Source organism: Diplotaxodon limnothrissa, linkage group LG4 (genome assembly GCF_057381915.1).
Source record: "Diplotaxodon limnothrissa isolate DT_005_m linkage group LG4, D_limnothrissa_male_GT1.1, whole genome shotgun sequence".
In the NCBI taxonomy this organism is placed as follows: domain Eukaryota; kingdom Metazoa; phylum Chordata; class Actinopteri; order Cichliformes; family Cichlidae; genus Diplotaxodon; species Diplotaxodon limnothrissa.
The window spans coordinates 29,953,880-29,967,869 of record NC_140599.1 but is presented as its reverse complement, the minus strand read 5'-3'; the positions used below and the strand labels follow the sequence as shown (position 1 = coordinate 29,967,869).

General features: G+C 40.7%; 2 protein-coding genes across 2 annotated transcripts; both read left to right on the top strand.

Annotated features, from left to right (window-relative positions):
- Window positions 1-4,181: 4,181 nt before the first annotated feature.
- Window positions 4,182-6,736, top strand: LOC146634154 (perforin-1-like). The gene is made up of 5 exons (XM_085352828.1): window positions 4,182-4,191; window positions 4,510-5,092; window positions 5,188-5,326; window positions 5,425-5,636; window positions 5,854-6,736. The coding sequence occupies exons 1-5, from the start codon at window positions 4,182-4,184 to the stop codon at window positions 6,734-6,736; spliced, it is 1,827 nt and encodes a 608-aa protein (XP_085208954.1).
- A 1,281-nt stretch (window positions 6,737-8,017) lies between these two features.
- On the top strand, window positions 8,018-13,990 carry LOC146634153 (perforin-1-like). The gene is made up of 6 exons (XM_085352827.1): window positions 8,018-8,111; window positions 8,693-8,804; window positions 11,691-12,242; window positions 12,330-12,468; window positions 12,567-12,778; window positions 13,111-13,990. The coding sequence occupies exons 1-6, from the start codon at window positions 8,018-8,020 to the stop codon at window positions 13,988-13,990; spliced, it is 1,989 nt and encodes a 662-aa protein (XP_085208953.1).

The following is a 13,990-nucleotide window of genomic DNA, read 5'->3' as shown; positions in this document are numbered from 1 at the left end:
CTGTTATGTATAAATACATATGTACATATATATATATATATTTCATACATACATATGGAAAATGTATTGGAACATTTGCACTTTGCTTGCTTGGGGTTGGACCCCTTTTTTCCTTCAGAGCTGTGTTGATAACAAAGATTCAATAAAGTATGTGACGCATTCCTTAGAGATTTGGTCTATACTGATGAAATACTATGGCACAATTTTTCAAATTTGTCAAAGGCAGATTAATGATGCAAATTTCCCATTCCACCACATTCCAAAGGTCTTCTTTTGGATTGAAATATGCTGACTATCGATGCCATTTCAGTTCAATGAACTCATTGTCTTGTTTGAGGAACCTGTTTGAGATGAGTGCCTGGAGTGTGCCAAGAAAATATCCTGATATTACACCATCAGCAGGAGGTTAGCCTGTATGAATTGTAGCCTCAGATTCCTGTTCTTAGTTAGCAGATGATCTTCAAAGATCATAGATTATCTTCTGCATACCTTCATTGCAACAAGTCAGTGTTTAAGTTACTTTTACCTTTCTATCTGTTGAAAGATCTCTTTTGACTTGTGGCATCACCAAGGATTTCAAGGATATTTAAGCACCAACAAATATGCCATCTCCAATGTCACTTCAGTCACCCTTCTGCCCCATTATGCCACATTATGATGCTCAGTTTGCTGATGCATAATTCTAGAATAATATAAAATAATGTAGATAATTATCATCAGTAGGTTATACAACCTTGTATTTTAGAATGTAGAACAAACTTTGTGAAAAAAAATGAAAATAGGTATTACTGTGTCAGTAGGAAAGATAACTTTACTTTCTCGAGAATTGTGGAACATGGCTTTATACAATATGCCTCATTCACCCATTCATGCAAGCACTTTTTTCCTATACGCTTAAGTGCTTTTGATCTAACAATAACACGCATTCATACTCCGATGGAATTATCAGACGGTAATCTGGGGTTAATGTCATGCCCAAGGATATTTGACATGCAGACTGGAGCAGCCAGGGACCAGCCTTCTGATAGTTAGGCCTGCTGTTGACTTACTCTACCCCCTGAGTACAGCCACCGAAGGTGTGAATAGTTTTCTGTCTGCAGCAAACTGACAACCTCTCCAGGCCGTATCCTGCCTTTTGACAGCTGGGATAGCCTCCAGCCTACTGTCATCATTGGGCCAACTTTGCTATTATTACTGCACAAAATTAAAGGATATACTTTGAGTTCTCAGGAGCAGGTGACGTCCTGTAAAGCCCTCATGATCGAGAACCGTGGAAGATCTGAACAATTTACACCACCCCTTACCTCTCAACCCACTCTACTGTGACCACCTTGTGGCATGTAGCAACTACAACCCCACCTCTGTGAAGGCCACATGCGATGTTAATCATGTGGTCCAGGTTTCACAATGACTCTTTTCTGACGAAATGCAGAATTGAGAGAAACAATATGACTTATTAATTACAATTCTTTATGTTTCACCCAGTTCCGCTTCTGTCTGAACATCTGTTTAACACTTGACCTTCACACTGATTTTATTCTGTTTTCTATTACCTTGCATCCAACTTATTCTCAGTTAATATCAATCAGATACTGGTTTGAGAAACATTTTGTACATGGGAAAACAGTTGCAAGAAATAAAGCATAATATTTTCACACCTGTGCCCGTTGTTCACAAGCACATGAGACAAATAGCAGGTTTAGTTTGTGGTCACAAACTGTTAAACCAGCCCCCTACTTTTATTTTCCACAACACGACCCCATTAGTTATGTTCGATCATTCTTGTTTGTCTTTAAAACACAGTACACTGATACTGATGCTCACAGTCTGATGCAGGTGTGAAGCAAGAGTACACAAGAGAAGGTGAGTAGTCTCGACTTTAGAGTATGCATTGAGGCTACTGACCAAATTAGTGAGCCTGAAAATCTGGGGCTACTGAAATTCTGCAGAAGCACTTTTCATGATTCAACTGACTTTATTTGAAAAGCAAAGATAGAAGGAAAGATGGTTTTTATGGTACAAATCTGATCTTAAAATATTTTTGGTTTCAAATTAGAATCAGATTTTTAACTTTTGGTTCTTTTCTGCTTCATTGAACTACCTTCAGTAGATTAAAAAAATAATATATTCTTAACCTGAATACAGATTTACAAATTATTTTTATATTTTTTTGAGATCCCACTAGTAAGAAATATTTAAAAATATATATCTTTCTGATTTTTCTCTTTCTGATTGTGGGATATGCAAATAAGTTGTCGTAAATAAAGACTGTAATAATGAAAAAGTAAGTTCCTCTTATTCCTACTGACGTGGTATTAATAGTATTATGATTTATTTTAATCATAATAAATCTAGGTATGAGGAAACAAATTCCGTTATACGGAAAAAACATTCGACATATCATCGGAAGACTGAAGCTGGTTTCTTAGTGTAAAATTCCTGGTCTAGAGTTGAGAATAGTAATAATTTATTCGTTCTTACAAATACATGTGAGGCATGGTGTTATATTGGTTAGCACCACTGCAACAAGACTCTGGGTTCGAATCCATTGACTGGATGGGGGCTTTCTGTGTTTTCCCCACCTGTGCGGGTGCTCTGGCATCCTCCCACAGTCCGAACCCATGCATGTATTAGGTTAACTGGTCATTCAAATTTGGCCGTGGGTACGAATGTGAGTATGAATGGTTTTCTGTCCGTGCGTTAGCCCTTCAACAAACTGGCAACCTGTCCAGAGTGCTGACTGGATGCCCTTCCAACTGCCTTGATCAAAGACTATCTTCCTACACTGTAACCGATCATAACTACAAAAATTGAACCTAACCAACTATCGACCCATTTCCAACCTCCCATTTTTCTTTAACGTTCTGGAACATACAGTAGCATCAGTAGTAAACCTTTATGAGTCATTTCAGTCTGGTTTCCATTCTCGACACAGTACTGAACCAGCTCCTGTTAAAATCACCAGTGACCTCCAGCTCACATTCAATGCTGGCTTTCTCACCATCTTCATCGTTCTTGACTTCAGTGCTGGTTTTGACAAGCAGCACTGAAGCTCTTTAGTTAGAACATCTGAAAATAAGTACACAGCACTTAAAGTGGTTTACATCCTACCTGTCTGACAGAAAACTGACAGAAAAACGTATACCAAAAGGATGTCGTCCATCATTTTGGTATACATTTTTATGCAGACGACACACAAATGTACTATTCTACTAAACCCAGAACTTCCCCCTCCTGTCCTCACCTCCTTCCTACAGGCCATCATCAGTGGGGTCACAGTCAATCAGCTAAAATTCCACTGGCAATAAAAGTGAAGTTCTATAGTGTTCTATAGATGGATATCAGGTACAAAATTCACATAGTGTCAGAAGTCTTTGAGTCATTTTGGAGAATACTCTCTATCAGTGAGATCTCTCCATCTTTGTAACTTTTCAGGACTTCATCCTTTTCCTTTCTAGTTCATGCTTTGATCACCTGTTCTTTGGAATACTGGAATGCCATTCTCTCTGGCCTCCCAAAATAACGCCATAGTTTGCTCCGCATGGTACAGAACTCTGCAGCAAGCGTCATCACTCAAACCAAGACTACAGACAATATTACTCCCATTCTCATCCAGCTTCCACTCAACGTGGCACCAAGACTGTTGCCCAGTGTGACTTGAAACCTCTCACTGACTTGGCACCCCCATGTCTTTTAAACCTCCTTCAACCCTGCACCCCTTCCTCTGCCTTTCACTCAGGTTCATCTGCTTTCCTGACGCCTCACTTCAAACTTGACACTGTCAGTGCCCGAGCCTTAAGCTGTGCTGCACCTCATCTTTGGAACTCATTATAATTACACCTTCATCAGCTAGACTCTTTAACTCAGTTCATATCACAGCCCCAAACCCACCTTTCTCCATTCTGAGGAGCTGGTGTTAGTTTTAAAGCCGTTAACTGTTAAAAGAGTTGCAACAGATACAATGTTTTCTTCTCACCTTTGATCGGTGTCCACAACCACATGAGAAAAATAACAGGTTCATTTTGTGGCAACTGTTAGACCAGTCTAAACCCCCCTACTTGTATTTGTTTTTTCTCACAAAGTAACACCATCAGTTATGTTCAGCCTTTTTTCTTTGTCTTTATAAGGCGACATTCTGGCACTGATGCTCTCAGTCTGATGCTGGCGTGCAGCGAAAACACATGAGACAAGGTGAGTAGCCTCAACTGAAGAGCTGACTGGTTTGAGTCATAAAGTTAACTGTTTTGAGAAGACATCATCTTATGTGGGCTATAAATGAAGTTAATTAAAATGCAATATTGTGCTAAATAAGGTAGAAGAACGTATTCAAAATAAAAAGAAGTAAATATTCAAGTGTTTAATTTCAAAGCTGAAAACCATGATGGACTTGTGAAAACAAGTATGATGATTTAAGATGTTAGAAATGGCCTTCAGATCTTCTTTTCTACCATTGCTTAAAACCGTTTCACTTGTCTGTTTTTTTACCTTGATTTTTTTTTTCCTTTTCAGCTTTCAATGACACAGGCTCATTAAATGAATATTTCCAGCTCAGTAACAACATGTTTCTTGTAAACATCTGGATCTGTGCTGGCCTCCTGCTGTCCCTCCCTCACTGCACGTATCAGTCGTGCACAGACGGGACACCAAAACAGTGCGCCGATGCAGAATTTGCTCCGGGAGCCAATTTGGCCGGGGAGGGCTTTGATATCACCAAAATGGAACGTAAAGGAGCCTTTGTGCTCGACATGAATCAGTGGAAACGTAAAGATAAAACATGCATGCTGTGTACCAACCCTTTCCTGGAGAACAAAAACCAAAAGCTACCCCTGACAGTGGTGGACTGGAGGGCAAAGCAGTCCTGCAGCGCGAAAGTTTCCACCAAACTTCACAAATCCAGCGAGTCTCTTGTCAGTTCCAGTGTCTCCTCTGTTGAAAACGACTGGAAGGTGAATCTAGATCTTCAAGCAGGGAATAAAGGTGCATCACTGATGCTGGCTGGTACCAATTCTCATCTCTCGAGTTACTCCATGGAGAAAACCAAGAATGACAAGTACAGCTTCGCAAGCCACAGCATGTCCTGCGAGTACTACAGGTAAGAATACGAGTACTCTGATGCGCTGTCTCTTTGTTATCAAGATAAAAATGCTGAAATGCAATTCTGATGTTTAATTTTTGTTCTGAAATCAGCTACAGAGTGTCCAGTGCTCCAAAGCTGCACAGAGAATTTCGCAAAGCTCTGAAAAAACTTCCCAAAACCTACAGCGCAGAAACCAAACAACAGTTTTACAAACTCATTGATGACTTTGGGACCCACTACATCACCAAGGTGAACCACAATAACAACAGTGCACCTGAAACACAGCAAAATTGTGTCAGTCATTTCTGAGTAACACATGCAAATTGTGTTGGATTATTTGATTCCAGGTGAAACTGGGGGGAAGTATCGAGTCTGTCACCAGCATCAGACAGTGCCAGGCCAGCCTTAAGGGGCTCAGTGCCGAGGAAGTGCAGATGTGCCTCGAAGTTGAAGCGTCTGCAAGTATTAAAGCTACAATAAGTACTCAAACAAAACACTGCAAAAAGGATATACAGCAGACAGACAGTAAGTCTGCCTTCTCCAGCCTCTTTAATGACAGGTATGTAAAAGTTTTCTCAGATATTTCTGATTTGTTATCTCTTCTAACCCCAGCGAGGTGTCAGACTTGTTCTTCCATATCTAAACCATAATAATTAACAGCTATATTATGCCTTGTTTCTGGTGGCTTCAGAGTTAAACTCTTTAAAGACTGACTCCTCCAGAGTTGTTATGATTTCTTTCTGTCGCAGCTGTTCAAGCAACTCTGTCCTCCACAGGTTCACAGAAATAAAAGGTGGTCATACCACAGAGCCAGACCTTCTCTTCTCTGCGGACAAAAATCCAGAAGCCTACAAGGGATGGCTGAGCACATTACCACAAAACCCAGACATCGTGTCATATTCCCTGGACTCTCTGCATGAGTTACTACCTAGCACGAACAAAGTCAGAAAAAACCTGCGCTCTGCCATTAGCCATTACATCCTGGAGAAAGGCCTGTGGAGAAACTGCACTGATCGCTGTAAGGCTGGAATTAGAACCAACTCACAGGATCCCTGCATCTGCCAGTGCCACAATGACCCTGCCGTGAACCAAGATTGCTGCCCAGCTCGTAAGGGAATGGCACGGGTCATCATAACAATACAGCGGGCCTCTGGTCTGTGGGGCGACCACACCACAGCTACAGATGGATACGTGAAGGTGATTTTCAACAAATTAGAAGTCCGGCGTTCTCCTGTCATTTATAACAACAACAACCCACACTGGGGCATGGTCGTCGACCTGGGCTCAGAGGATATTTCATCAGCTAAACTGAGATTTGAAGTTTGGGATGAGGACAACAAGTGGGATGATGACCTATTAGGAGCATGTGAGCCACTTCTGACTGCTGGAGTTAAAGCGGATCTCTGTAATCTGAACCACGGCCAACTGTTCTACAAAGTGGATGTGCAGTGCGCTCCAAGTCTGAGCGGAAAGTCGTGCACGGACTATAAACCTTCACCTATGAATTCAAGTCTGAAGAAGTTCTATGTGTCCCGTCATGCTCGTCCTATTCCAGAGGCCATCCTGTCAGAGATGGGTGTGTTTGTGGACCAATCAAGTTCATGGAAAAATCAGAGCATTACTACCGAGAGTCCCAAGTATGATATAATAATAGTGTGATGTGATGAAGACTATAAGGTATCAGCAAATTTCTATTTATGTTAGTTTAAACCACATATCACAATATTGATGATAACAATAATTAAAAAACTATAGATTCTTGGCCCTGGATGAGACTCTATTGAAGCTTTGGAAAGAAAGAAAAATTTATCGTGAACAATGTATTCCATATTAAATATCTATTGATAATCCATCCATTCATCCATGGCTGCTGGAGCCTATCCCAGCTGGTTTAGAGTAAGATGCATGTTACACCCTGGACAGGTCGCCAGTCTTTCACAGAGCCATTTGCATTCACATTCATGCCTATGTGCAATTTAGAATCACCAATTAGCACAACCCCACCAACTGATATATGAAACTATCAACTGATGATAAAAGAAAACAAATACATCTGTGAAGAAAGAACTGGCTGAACAAAAGATCAGAAAACATATTTTATATCTTTAGTTTTCAGTGAATATGTCTGTGACAACATCTTTAGCAGTTCAAAGTAAAGGTTATACTTCTGCCCACTGGTAATAAAGCATGAGCTATCTCATTATGATCACTGCAGCTGATCATATTAAAGCTGAAATCCAAGCTTAATTAAAAATCATATATATGCATTATTTTAGCAAGTGTTCATTTTTATTTCTTATGTAGAGGCACTTATAACACGCGCTAGCCTGTTTTATTCATTTTAGTTGCTTTGTCGGCCATTTTTATAGCGTGACTCCCATTCCTTAAGGTAGTGAGAGAATGAAAAGGATTCACAGTTAGATATTTTTCATGCAGTGCTGTTGAATTTCATAGGTTTCCTTTGTTTAATAGTTGTTCTTTTTTATATTTGTGCAACTTAGATTTACTTTTTTTAATTACTGCAAAATAAAATGTCTTTTCAAAATACTCTTATGCTGTATGAGGCCTCATTTTCTCTTTCTACAGATTATGTGTGTTTCTTTGTCAGTATTTGCTGCTTAAACTGTTTCCTGTAATAAGCTTTTGTGAGACCACGCCACTTGTACAAAGTAAAGAAACCTTGGTTCTCAGGAACCCACCACTCCCTCCCACCACTTCAGAGAAATGATAGGTTTGTGGTCTTTGGTTCCTCACTGACTGGAAAGCCAGTCGAGCTTTTATGTTGTCACTACTTGTGCAAGTGTGTCTGTAGACCATCGTCTCCTCCCCCTTGTGCTCGGTAAGCTGAAGACCGATAGAGCTATTAAAGCACTGTTTGTTTCCTCTCTGTTCTTTTAAAGACCACTGTCACTTCATACCACACCCCCTCACCCCACCCCCATGCCCTGCTTTTGTGACTCTTATACATTAAGCACTGGTATTCCTGCTAACTGCTGTCAGTTTCACAGTTGCACTGTGAACCATCAAGCTGAAGGTGAGTCTTTGCTTATGTGCTTACATCGATATGATCTTTTTCTTCACTGAATGTATGCAGCAATATGTGTATTTGTGTGTGTGCTGGTGGGGGGGGGGGGGGGGGGGGGGGTCATATCATTCTGCGTTCTGCAGCAGAAGTAATCGTGTGGTAGAGTTTAGTCATATTGCATCTTTGAAAGCAATGCATTTAAATGTTCAGCGAGTTGCTATGTGTAACTCAAGTCCATTGCAACACGGAGCTCGTTTAAGCGCAAAAAGTGCTAAACCACAGTCGTCATAGAAGGTTTGGAGACTCAAAAGCTCTTTAATGAGGAAAAAATACAATAATTCTGGTTATTAAAAAATCCAATGCAGTAAAAAAAAAGATCAAAGGGTAAGGAGGATGCCACAAGGTGGAAGAGCCACAACAGATAACGTCTGATCACGTCTGCAGTCTGACTGTGCAAAAGTCTTGGCCGACCCCTCTTTATAGTTTGCTGTGAAAATAATAAGTAGATGAAACTGAAGTACGTGCAGACATACATGGAAATGCAGTACTTAAGACAAAAACAGATGTTGCAATAAAAAAATATTCCTTAGGAACTGGTGGGGTACAAGGACTGATTGAAAACCACTGTGAAAGCAACAAGTGTCCAAAGAAAACCTTTGAAAGACCTTCAGAAAGCCTGAAGAACTGTATATTTAGCTCCTTGTAAGTAGGTAAGTAACATTTTATTTGTATAGCACCTTTCAAAATAAAAATCACAAAGTGCTTCACAGAAAAGCTGAAATATAAAAGTAAAAATCAACCAAAAGCAAGTTTAAAAAGATGAGTTTTAAGCTGTTTTTTAAATGAAACAACTGAGTCCACAGATCTCAGGCTCAAAGGAAGGGAGTTCCAGAGTCTGGGGGCCTCAGTTACAAACGCTCTATCGCCGTTCGTTTTCAGCCTCGTATGTTGGACAACCAGCAAGCCCTGATCACTTGACCTCAGGGACCTGCTGGGGATGTACGGATGTAAAAGATCTCTGATATAGGTTGGTGCAGGTCCATGCAGAGCCCTGAATGTCAAAGTCAATTTTACGGGGAGCCAGTGCAACTGGATCAGCAGAGGTGTAGCGTGAGAGTATTTAGAAGACTTGGTCAGAAGCTTTGCGGCAGCGTTCTGAACAACCTGCAGATGATCCACAGAGGCTTTACATGAACACGTGGACAAAGAATTACAATAATCCAAACGAGATGAGACAAATGCATGGATGACCATTTCTAGTTCTGAGCGTGATACAATGGGACTCAGCTTAGCAATATTTTTAAATGTTAAAAACTGGAGCGAACCAACAAATTAGCATGAGTGTCCAAAGTCAGAGCTGAGTCACCAAGGTTCAAGCTTAGGTTTTTTTGAACCAATAACCAGGGACCTCACCAGAAACCAATGAGGTATTGATAATTGTAAGCACAGAGGGACCGACAGACTGAAAGACATTTTTAAACAAAGATCCAGCTAAAATATCAAGAGAGCAGGAGGACGCTTTCATCGAATTAACTCATTTGAGCAGCTGAGATAAGGACGCAGGTAAGAATCTTTCTAAAAGAACAGGCCTAGGTGGAGTTGGGGCAGACAAGACAGACATTATGAACTTTTTCAACAAAGAAAGAAAGAAAATTTTCACAATCTTCATTCGAGGTAATTCGAAGTAATTGAAACAGCAGGTGGAGCAGGAGCAACAATATCACTAATGGTGTCAAAAAGTACCTTGGGGTTACCTCTGCTCGTTGATACTAGGTCTGAGAAATAGGCAGCCCGCGCATCACGAACTGAAGTGTTAAATGCAACTAAAAGGTCCTTTACGTGAAAGAGAGGAGTGTTTTCCTCCATAGTTGCTCAACTTTGCGGCAGGAACGCTTTAAACAGCAAATGTTGTCATTTATCCAGGGGGACGGCTTAGAAAGAGGAGCTAATCTGGTTTCACAGGACAAACATTGTCTAAAGTAGAGAGACAAGAGTTCTTAAAAAGATTTGTTAGTAAATCCACATCGTTATAAGGAGGTAAAACTAACTTGAAAGCATCAGAAATTTAACAGAGGAATTTGTAATGCGAGAGCTAACCACATGACGAACAGGAGAGAGGGACAGAAAATATATAGAACGCTTAAGACTTTTACACAGTTCTCTATATTTTTGCAGGAGAATTTGCCCAGAACATCAAAAAAGTTTTGGGATAAAACATACTTGTGCCGATCAATGTTGTTCCATGTGTATAAAAAAAACCCCACGATAATAATAAAATCAGGATCGGCTCTTAGCAAACCTCAAGCAACACAACAATTAGTTTTTAAAAGTGTTATTTCAAAATAATCTTAGGCTGACTCCCAGTCAATTGTGAAGAAACATTTTAAAATGCTGGAAATGTTGGTTGGACTACTCACAAAACCCGAGAGGCCGACTAATATGAAAAGGGTTCTTTCATTCTCAGTTAGCTAAAGGAAACTTTCAGTGCTCTGAAATTTAACATCTTTGGAGCCAAAGTCAGATCTATATCCTTAGTTTTCTCTTAAAAGATCAAAAGTTTTATATTACCCCCCAAAATAACAACCCCCAAAAAACATCATAGCTGACCTTGTTACAAACGTACCAGCCTTATTTATATATTTAGTACTTTCTAAAACTAAATGCAAGTCGAAGTGTACTGAAATAAAACAATTGGTCCTTACTTAAATAGAGCTTTGAGGTAGACCACAAAAAAGAAGTCTCAAAGCAAGATGTAATATAATCAGTCAGAAGTGAAACTGATCCACTTTGATGATAAGATTTTAAACCACAGGGCTCTGCAGACTACTAAAGCACCAGTAACATCCAGCAACATTAAAATAACGCTATCTTGTCTGAAGCCACCAAATATGCTTTATGTAGGAGAAAAACCTGACTGGAACTTTTCAACAACAAATGCTGTTGTAGTCCTAAGCTATAAAAAAAATCAGCTTTGAAATACTTTAAAAAGGCCTTAGAGAAGTGACCGAATGCACAATTACACATCTGAAGAGGGCTCACGCATTATTATAGATGATAGATGTTTATCTTGACTGAAATATTGGGGATTAAACAGTGTACAAACAGGAGTCTCTGATTCAGGATTTTTAGAGAGACTGAAAGCTCTGGATTGATTTGGAGAGTTTCAGTCAAGGTTTCCCCAACTGCTGCTGTGACTCAGTGAGCGTAAAGAATAAATACTGCCTAGAGAGTGAGGAGGTTTGCAGTCTCAGAGTTCTTCTGGTTTAAAAATGGAAAACTCGATATCTTGTCAGTGTAGCTGTTCTTTTCTCTGCACTTGCATTTTAAGTTTAGTTAATTTTTCAAAAACGGAAGATGTAAGACAAATTTTTCATGCTCTGTCTTGAAAAATATTTCTTGAATTTATCATTAATTTGCATGTGCTGTTTTATTGCAGTTACATTGTTAGTGTTCATTTTCTTTAAGCGAAGATTTGATATCGTGTCAGGTCTCGTTTAGAATTTAAAAACTGGAAGGAACTCTTTGTGTACTAATAAACATACTTGTTTCTATTTAACTGAAAACCTTCATTTGTTTGTTTGTTTTTAGCGTCCACATCAGCAGCAACATGTTTCAGGTGAACATCTGGATCTGTGCTGGCCTCCTGCTGTCCCTCCCTCACTGCACGTTTCAGTCGTGCACAGAAGGGACACCGAAACAGTGCGCCGATGCAGAATTTGCTCCGGGCATCAATTTGGCCGGAGAAGGCTTCGACATCACCAAAATGGAACGTAAAGGGGCCTTCGTGCTCAACATGAATGTGTGGAAACGCAAAGATAAAACATGCATGCTGTGTACCAACCCTTATCTTGAGAACATAAAGCAAAAGCTACCCCTGACAGTGGTGGACTGGAGGGCAAAGCAGTCCTGCAGCGCCAAAGTTTCCACTAAACTTCACAAATCCAGCGAGTCTCTTGTCAGTTCCAGCGTCTCCTCTGTTGAAAACAACTGGAAGACCGATCTAGAAGTTGAAATAAATGACAAAAGTGGCTCTGTTATGCTGGCTGGTACCAATTCTAAACTGGCAGAGTACTCCATGGAGAAAACAAAGAGTGACAAATTCAGCTTCACTAGCCAGAGTGTGTCGTGTGAGTACTACAGGTAAGGAACTCCACCCTTTATGAAATAAATGCGATAGTGTCACACGCTTGTTTTATACTCTTTCTGTCTTTTCTCTCTGTGAACAAGCTACCGAGTGTCAAATACTCCAAAGCTGCACACAGAATTTCGGAAAGCAGTGAAAGATCTTCCCAAATATTACGCCCCAGAATTCAAACAACGATTTTACAAACTGATTGACAACTTCGGTACCCATTACATCACAAAGGTAAAGGAAAATATGTAAACACAGTATCTAATCAATAAAAGTTGGCATTGTAAAAGGAAGTAAACTTTTCTTTATATGTCTTTCATGTATCATCCCAGGTAAAGCTCGGAGGAAGTATTGACTCTGTGACCAGCATCAAGCAGTGTCAGGCCAGCCTGCAGGGACTCAGCTTGGAGGAGGTGGAGCTGTGTCTGGAAGCTGAGGCGTCTGCGAGCATTAAAGCTACAATAAAAGCCGAAACAAAACACTGCCAGAAAGCTTCAGAGAAGTTGGAAAATAAGAACTCTTTCTCCGACCTCTTCAATGACAGGTAGAGAACATTACACACTGATCAACAACAACATCAAAACGTCCTGTCCAATATTCCCCCCCATCAATGACTGATTGGATTGAGACAAGTAATGGGAAAGGCGGGAGCTCGAGTGAACACCTCCAGTGCTTTGTTTAGTCGTTCCTGAGGTTATGTGATGTTGCATTGTCCAGCTTGGCCAGGCTACTTTCAGTCACATGCATGTCTATTTTAAACTACATGATTTCACTTTACCTGAAATGTTTTATCTGTTTTCACCCTTTAACAACTCACGCTAATATTTTCAGCTAATATTTCGGCACATCTGTTTGAAATAGTCCCCTCTTTTGCAGGTTTACAGATATAAAAGGTGGGCATACCACAGACACAGACCTTCTCTTCTCTGCGGAAAAAAATCCAGCTGCCTACAAGGAATGGCTGGAAACCCTACCAAAAAATCCAGATATCATTTCATACTCCTTAAATTCCCTTCATGAGTTGCTTCCTGCCACAGCCAAAGCCCGGAAAAACCTGCGCTCTGCCATTAGCCATTACATCCTGGAGAAAGGCCTGTGGAGAAACTGCAGCGCTCGCTGTCAGGCTGGGATTAAGAGTGACTCGAGGGATTCCTGCGTCTGCCAGTGCCACAATGACCCCGCCGTGAACCAAGACTGCTGCCCAGCTCGTAAAGGTATGGCACGGGTCATCATAACAGTACAGCGGGCCACTGATCTGTGGGGGGACCATACCACAGCTACAGATGGCTATGTGAAGGTGCACTTTGCTGGAACAGTGGCTCAGCGTACTCCTGTCATTTATAACAACAACAACCCACACTGGGCCACTGTCATCGACCTGGGCACGCAGGATGTCTCATCAATTACCAAATTCAGATTTGAAGTCTGGGACGAGGACAGCAAGTGGGACGATGACCTGTTGGGAGAATGTGAGCCACTTTTGACTTCTGGAGTTACAACCGATCTCTGTCCTCTGCAGCACGGCCAGCTGTTCTACAAAGTGGAAGTGCAATGTGCTCCGAGTCTGACTGGAAAGTCATGCACGGAATATAAACCCACTCCTATTAATCCAAGTCTGAAAAAGCTGTATGTGTCACGCAACACTCATCCTATTCCACCGGCCATCCTGTCAAAAATGGGCGTGTTTGTGGACAAATCAAGCTCATGGAAAAACCAGAGTTTTGCTCGCAAGAGCTTCACGTATGGCATAAAATAA

What these genes read in the sequence shown, in the direction of transcription:
- LOC146634154 (XM_085352828.1), top strand. An exon ending in GGACCCACTACATCACCAAG is followed by an intron (nt 5,327 to 5,424) that starts GTGAACCACAAT and finishes ATTTGATTCCAG; the next exon opens with GTGAAACTGGGGGGAAGTAT. An exon ending in TCCAGCCTCTTTAATGACAG is followed by an intron (nt 5,637 to 5,853) that starts GTATGTAAAAGT and finishes TGTCCTCCACAG; the next exon opens with GTTCACAGAAATAAAAGGTG.
- LOC146634153 (XM_085352827.1), top strand. Translation starts at nt 8,018, where the DNA reads ATGCCCTGCTTTTGTGACTCTTATACATTAAGCACTGGTATTCCTGCT. An exon ending in GTACCCATTACATCACAAAG is followed by an intron (nt 12,469 to 12,566) that starts GTAAAGGAAAAT and finishes GTATCATCCCAG; the next exon opens with GTAAAGCTCGGAGGAAGTAT. An exon ending in TCCGACCTCTTCAATGACAG is followed by an intron (nt 12,779 to 13,110) that starts GTAGAGAACATT and finishes CCTCTTTTGCAG; the next exon opens with GTTTACAGATATAAAAGGTG.